The sequence below is a fragment of the Arachis hypogaea genome, chromosome 3 (assembly GCF_003086295.3).
Source record: "Arachis hypogaea cultivar Tifrunner chromosome 3, arahy.Tifrunner.gnm2.J5K5, whole genome shotgun sequence".
In the NCBI taxonomy this organism is placed as follows: domain Eukaryota; kingdom Viridiplantae; phylum Streptophyta; class Magnoliopsida; order Fabales; family Fabaceae; genus Arachis; species Arachis hypogaea.
Window position 1 is genome coordinate 4,719,061 of NC_092038.1, and position 8,010 is coordinate 4,727,070.

Sequence of the window (8,010 nt, forward strand, 5' to 3'; positions counted from 1 at the left end):
TCTCCGTTATCCTTCGTATTTGCTATAGTGATATTTACAATGTAGCTTGATACTCTTATTCATTCAGAAGCTAGTTAACTTACCACTAACTATATCCTTCTTGGTTAAATTCAATGATAATTTAAATTATACAAATACTTAATATATTAGTAATAATACTTTGCCTTAAATATATTTTTGGTATATTGACCGCAAATTTTAGTTTTTAGTCACTAATATTTTTCTATTCTTTTGGTCATTATTCAACACAAGTATTTCTGAAAACATTTGGATTAAATCTCAATAAAATCATTTTCTAATATCCCTACAAGATTAATTATAAAATTTTTAGTTCAACTCATTCCAAATAACAATTCGAGCTTTCTAAAATCAATTTACAGAAATCCAAATTCTTTAATAATTTTTTGGACCTACATATATATACCAAAACAAAATATTTTTCCAGATGAAAATAAAATAATTCTTTTGAATTTTCCATAAGTTAATTATAAATAATAGTCATCCAGTAATAATTTATATGATATTCCACTATCATATGCTGCTTATCCTATAAATAGATGATTAGATGACCTATCATTCCACACTCATACATACTATACAAACAAAGCAATAATAGAAAAAGTGAGGCTTGAGAATCATGATGAAGCCAACTACTCTTGCTTCCCTCTCCCTTCTCTTCCTCCTTTTGGTATGCTTTCCTTTTCATTCATTTATTTGCACTTTTGATTATAATGGTGTACTTCATTATTGTCTTTAACTCATTATTTGTTCTCGCATTCTAGTACTCCTTCATTAACGTCAACAATCAATTCATACTCAATAGTAACTTAGAGTATATATATATAATTTAATTATTCATAAATCTTTATAATTTTACTAAATTTATAATTAAATATATATATATTTAATTAGATTTTTATATTATTTTTAATTTTATAATTAAATTTATTTTTGTATCAAAAATATTAAAAATAATAGAATATTACTTCTAAAAAATATATGATCTAATATCTAATTAAATTTTTAATTGTGAATATTTTTAATTTATAAAAAAAAAATTTGTTAACTCTAATAATTTTTATATTGACAAAATTTTAATTATAAAATAAAAAATAACCTAAAAATTAAATTTAAAAAAATTATAAAAATCTAATTATAAATTTAATAAAATTATAGAAACTAACAAAGTAGTTAATATATATCGAAGAAATATTACGAGGAACATAGCATATACACCCCGCTTTTTTTGTGCTAGGCATTATATGCTTCATTATATTCTAAAATCATGCATAAATAATTCTACAGTGGAATTTTTAATAATTAATCTTGAAATTATTTTTAATTATTCATTTTTATATTTGTTTATAAATTAAAATTATCTAATGTTACCTTCCTGAATTGGGAGTTGATGAGATTATTGTATTGATGTTCTCATATTTTTTGTGGATAAGGTTGTTACCTCTGTGGAATCAAGAAAAGAGCCAGGAATGGTAGAAGGATTTCAAAGCCTTCTCCAATTGAAGGCTGAGAATAAGCCAAATGCTCAAGAGATATTACTTGATGAAGGTCCTAATAAGCAGAAATGTGAAGAGAAGAAAGTGATAATGGAAATAGAGATGATTCTAGAAGATTTTGAACCAAGACCAAGTGTTACAGCTTACAATGATGACAATATTCATTCTAAGTTGAAGAATAAAGAATTTGAGCCAAGACCAAGTGTTACTGCTTACAACAATGATAACATTCAATCCAAGTTGAAAAATAGTGGATTTGAGCCAAGACCGAGTGTTACTGCTTACAACAATGACAATGCTAATGTCATGATAAAGAACAACGAATTTGAGCCAAGGCCAAGTGTTACAGCTTACAACAATGACAATATTCATTCCAAGTTAAAGAAGAGTGAATTTGAACCAAGACCAAGTGTTACTACTTATAATAAAGAATTTGAACCCATTCCAAGTGTCACTAAGTATAATGACTAGATGGACTAACGCACAATTGGAAATTTGAGTGCAGTTATTACTTTCTATGTATTGAATACATAATAAATCGGCCAGTTCTTTCATGGTCCAAATAATAATGGTTCAGAATCGGAGTCTCATGTAAATTAGAAAGGGGGACAATGATTCCCTCTAAATCTTAGGCTTTTTTATAAATTATATAAAATTTTACTTCAGTCCCCCATAATATTATTTAGTCTAATCTCTTTATATTATAAAATTAATTTTTGCTTCTCTCTAAAAATTTAGTCTAATTCCGCCTGCGATGACTAACGATGGCTTTGCTTTGATTGGTAAATATCATGGGATGATACTACTTTTTTTCAATAACTTAATCTGATAAGAAAAACTAATATGAATAATTATATCTCTCATAAAATTGAACCAATTCTAAAATTAGGGACAAATCCATAATTTAAATAACATGTTAGGTATATATTAAAATTAATTATTAGTTGAATACACATTAAAATAGAAAAAATATATTAAAAATAAATTAATTATACATCTATTTATATATGTATATATAGTAACTGATTTTGATGTACAAATTATATTTTTGTTTTAAATAATAATGAGAGACCAAAATTATAAATATGAGAATTGAAATATTTAAAGAGTAACTTGTAGACTGTATGTTAAAAAAGTTGGCAATCGAATATAGTCGTGTATTCGACTCTCGTTTCTTCTTTTTATTATCTGTGATAAAATAATCATTAAAAGTATTTTATCTTTTGTGTTAAATTATTTAGATCACGAGTTGAATTTTTTAATTTTATTTTTTTTAACATCTGATAAAATATTTTGACTTTGATTATTATTATTATTATTATTATTATTATATCAAGTTTGTGTTAGGCATGGCTTTTTTTTGGAGGGTTTTATGTTAGGATATCTCTACTACAAATGAAATATATTGTTGTCGTCGACCATTATTAGAAGGCTTTCCCCACATTACATCATGCATGATTTGAATATTCATACTCTTCCCAGCTAAAAGACTAATGATAAGATAAAACAATAATAAATTAGAGAAATAATCAAGAATATGGGACAAAGGACTAGATAGATGAGGGTGCTAGAAATCTGATTTTATATATTAGGTTGTATTTGTTTATAGATATGAAACATTGAAATAAGGAAATAAAGACATAAAATTATGTTTAATAGATGAGATATGAATAAAAATATTGTATTTAATAATATTAAATTAATATATTTTGTGTTTATCTTAATAGAAAAGATTAATATATTAAATTAATATATTAAATAAAGATGGATTAACGCACAATTGGAAACTTGTGTGTAGTAATAACTTTCTCTGTATCCAATAATAAATACAAAAATGTTTTTTTACACCGAAATCAATCACTAAAATTAGTCACAAATGTATTTGTGTATAAATACATATGCGATTTAATTTATTTTTAATGTATATTTATATTCCAACATATATTTTATACTGGTAGCTAATTTTGACAATGACTGCTTTTGATGTACACGCAATATTACTCTAATAAATAATATGGTATTATATTTATATGAATTGACAGATCTTATTTAGAACACAAGTGTTACTTCTACACTAAAATCAGTCACCAATGTATTTGTATATAAATATATGTGTAATTTAATTTATTTTTAACATGTATTTATATTTTAGCATGTATTTTATATTGATAGCAGATTTTGATGATTGATTTTAGTGTACACATAACGTAATCCTAATTAGGATACGCATGCTACATGGTTCATGCTCATTGAACAATAGCATTTTGTTGGTAGTACTTATGTGTAAACTAAAAAGAATATGTGTAATTTTATGTTTGAATGATCATGTTAAGAGAAAACAAAATTAGCCAAGAATCGCAACAAATACGCAAAATTCTCGCTCTTCCCTAATTTAGTTTTCTTTTATTTCTTGGGCCGCTCAGCCTCTGCTTATAAAAAACCGCCCTAAGGCCATGCTCCTTTTTTTTATCCAAATATATTCAACCGGAAGCCCAGCCGATTAAGTATTAAACCCAAATCACATGAAGGTCCATTCCTCTTTCCCCAAGTAAGTTTATTACGATCATGATGAGCCCATTATGTGGAAGAGAACTAAGGGAATCTTTTTGTCAAGTCTTTTGTCCAAAAACATATATCATTCGAGTTTATGTATAGAAATGGCTCTGTAGTCTTAGCTGAATTTTTGACAAAAAGTTACCGTACAAAAATAAGAGCCATAGAGTGTCACAAAAAGAAAAAAAATAAACAAAAATAAAAAGAAAAAAAGACAGATAGATCTCTAACTTTTTAAATTTTTGACAAATATATTCCCACAAAATTTAAATACAAAAAATTTACTGACTCTAACAAATGGAAGACAGTTTAATCATTTCATCTATTTGCTTCTCATACATCAAACAGAACTGACTGACATGGTTGAAACGGTGTCCAGGTATCCGTTATGATGCCACGCTGAAAGAAGAATAAAGTTCGAAGGACAAATAGGTTCTTGCTAATGAAAACAACGTCGTTTTGCAAATAAAGTTCGAAGGACAAATAGGCCCTTGATATAACAAATTCTAATACACAAATAATGCACAAGTAAACTAATGCACTCTTGATGCATAAATGAACTAATGCTAACTAATGCCACTGGTATGAGAAAACTGAACTAATGCAATTTATCAAATTCTAATCTAATACAAGAATGCACTAATGCTAACTTAATACATGAATGATGCACAAGTGAACTAGTGCACTTTTGAAGCATAAATGAACTAATGCTAACTAATGCCATGAGAAAACTGAACTAATGCAATTTAGCAAATTCTAATATAATACACAAATGCACTAATGCTAACTTAATACATAAATGATGCACAAGTGAACTAGTGCACTCTTGAGCATAAATGAACTAATGCTAACTAATGCTATTGGTACGAGAAAACTGAACTAATGCAATTTAACAAATTCTAATATAATATATAAATGCACTAATGCTAACTTAATACATGAATGATGCACAATTGAACTGATACTAACTTGATGCATAAATGAATTGATGCTAACTAATGCCACTGGTATGATGAAAACTGAACTAATGCAATTTAACAAATTCTAATATAATACACAAATGCACTAATTTTAACTAATGCTAACTAATGTGAGAAAACTGAACTAATGCAATTTAAGAAAAAAAAGTAGAAACAGAACAAGTCTAATTTCTGTAATTTTAATACAAATAATCTAAATTGCAGAATACAACAAGTTAATTAGATTTTAAAATACAAGCATAATTTTATAAACTAACTTCTCATAATAGAAGCATAATGAGCTAAATTCTCAAGAACATATTTGTCCTTTCGAACTTTATTTGCAAAACGACGTCGTTTTCATTAGCAAGGATTTATTTGTTCTTCGAACTTTATTCCCCTTCTAGCGTGGTACCGTAACGGACACCTAAATACCGTTTTAACCACGTCAGCCAATTCCGTTTAGTGTATGAGATGCAAATAAACGGAAGAATTAAATTATCCTCTATTTATTAAAATCAAAAACTTTTTTGTATTTAAAATTTGTCAGAAATATATTTGTCAAAAAATTAAAAAGTCAGGATCCATTTTTCATTTTTTCAAATAAAAAAGGTAGAATATTCTAAATTTAGGTACCCACCTTTTAGGTAATATGATATCTTAATGCATACTTGATCTATGTTATCATTATTATAAATACATTAATGTGCTACAATATATATATATATATATATATATATATATATATATATATATATATATATATATATATATATATATATATATTCATCATTAGCTTCCTTTTTTATATTATTTAAAATTTAAAATGTACTAGAACACATTATTACATTAATCTTAAATATATATAAAAAAAATATTGGTACCCTTAATTAAGGGTGTTGAAATTTTTTGATAAATTTGTTAAATTTATTAATCATAAAAATATATTATGAATCATGATAACTTTACATTTATTATACACTAACATTAAAGTTATTTATATCTTCCTATGTCTAGTCCACAAAATACAAATACAAAAATCACCCAAAACTATAAACTCAAGACTATATATAGGAGCTTAAAAAATTTGAAGCATACAAATTAAACAAAGAAGAAACTTACTCAATTAGCTAGCATGTAAACTTATTTAATGTTATTACATTAACAATTATAGCCTTTTGCATCTATATATTAGGTTATTTAAAAAAAATTGCTTACGTTTCATTCATTTATTATTTTTTTTTTTACTTTTTTTTTAAGATGTTGTCTACTTGTCTTCACATATGGAATAGAACGATATATTTGTAAAGGTTTTACTTTCTAATTTTCAAAACCAAGATCTTTTTCCAAGAAACTATTTTTATATACACTTAGAGCATGGTAGTAAGTTAAAGTAAGAATAAACTAAACTTTGCATTATCCAATCACTTATTGAGACCAATAGCACTTGCAATAATTTGACCTATCTATATATATTATCATTATCATTATTGCGATTTGTGGAAGCTTTACATTTCACAAGGGACAGTTGAGAATTGACAACAAACTAACACACACACACACATATACACTCCACTGTTTCGGTTTTTTTCAGTTGCAAAAGTGGCAACTGCCATGGCCTAACAACATTAAATATCGAATCTTTGACTGTCCCTTGGTTTGAGTGGAACTAGAATCCAAATTCCAAAGTGTTGTTTTTCAGCCACATACATTTGCACGTGAAATCATTACTCAATAGTTCTCACAAGTCATAACAAAGGAACAGAATGTGTATATATAAATAATTTTGTTGATATATATATGTAGTTGATTATATATACGAAGATGGCTTGCATAGCATTATTTGGGGTTTGGGCTATCCGTAATTTCATCTTAATATATATACACCATTAGCTCCTCCTTTTGGCTTATATTATTAATCCTTGACTTATTATTTGAGTACACTAGTTCCTTTAATTATTTCAAATTTTCATAAAATAATCACGATTATTCCCGTCTTATAAATATTGGTTTGGTTCATAATCTTATTATTCGATCGAACAAATTATTAACATAACAATCGTACAATTATTTTTTTAAGAGTAAATAATTATTTTGATTTTCAAAAGATCTTCATTTTGACAAAATAATTCTTATAAAATGATAACGATAAAATTATCTCAAAAAATATATTCTGTTTGATAAAATGATCTAAATATTAGTTTATGGTTCATCAACTGTTAAATTTGTTATTGTTGTGAAATAAATAAATAAATAAGAGGTAACAAACATAAAGTAAAGAAATATAATTAGATAAAATTAACCACAATTACTATCTCAATATAAAAGAGATGATTCAAATATATTTATATATATGTAGCAACATAAAAAAGAAGAAGAGAAATATTAACAATGAATAGAAAAGGAAGAATATTATTGCTGTGTATAAAAGAAAGAGAAAGTGGATATGTTATTGTGTTGTTGTAGTGCACAATGTACAATTACATTTTACTATTTATAGAAGTGAAATGTTTACACTTTCAAACCTCTTTAATGTAATAAGTTTTGAGAATGTGTGAGCCGCCCATAATGAATGGGCATCCACATCATAATCTTTATCACAACACTCCTTCTTGGATGACCATTCAGGATTATGCCTTGTTAAAACCTTACTAAAGAAAAACCCAATGGAAAAAAAACTTTAGTGAAGAAAAAAGAGTACATTATCCTTTGTGATGAGAACTGCTTCGTTAAAAACCTTGTGCCGCAAGTCGAGCTTTGTAGTGCACAACTTCATTTTTCTCTTTTTTTTTTCTCACAAATACCCATCGGTATCCAACAGGTTTTACATCTGCAGGTATACGGACTACAGGTTCAAAGACTTCACGTTTTGCAAGTGAGTTTAACTCAGCTTTCATGCCTCTTTCCATTTTGGCCAATCATTCCTTTGTCAACATTCTTTGACTGATCTTGGCTAAGATCCTTACTTTCATGCATGATATTCA

At 26.4% G+C, this 8,010-nt stretch overlaps 1 protein-coding gene across 1 annotated transcript; it reads left to right on the forward strand.

Moving 5' to 3' along the window:
* The first annotated feature begins 546 nt into the window (after nt 1–546).
* On the forward strand, nt 547–2,190 carry LOC112788967 (uncharacterized). The gene is made up of 2 exons (XM_025830653.3): nt 547–688; nt 1,452–2,190. Exons 1-2 carry the CDS (start codon nt 638–640, stop codon nt 1,983–1,985), a joined length of 585 nt encoding a protein of 194 aa, XP_025686438.1. The 5' UTR covers nt 547–637; the 3' UTR covers nt 1,986–2,190.
* The last annotated feature ends 5,820 nt before the right edge of the window (nt 2,191–8,010 follow it).

Coding starts and splice junctions, on each gene's coding strand:
- LOC112788967 (XM_025830653.3), top strand. CDS start 638: ATGATGAAGCCAACTACTCTTGCTTCCCTCTCCCTTCTCTTCCTCCTT. Junction 689..1,451: donor CCCTTCTCTTCCTCCTTTTG/GTATGCTTTCCT, acceptor TTTGTGGATAAG/GTTGTTACCTCTGTGGAATC.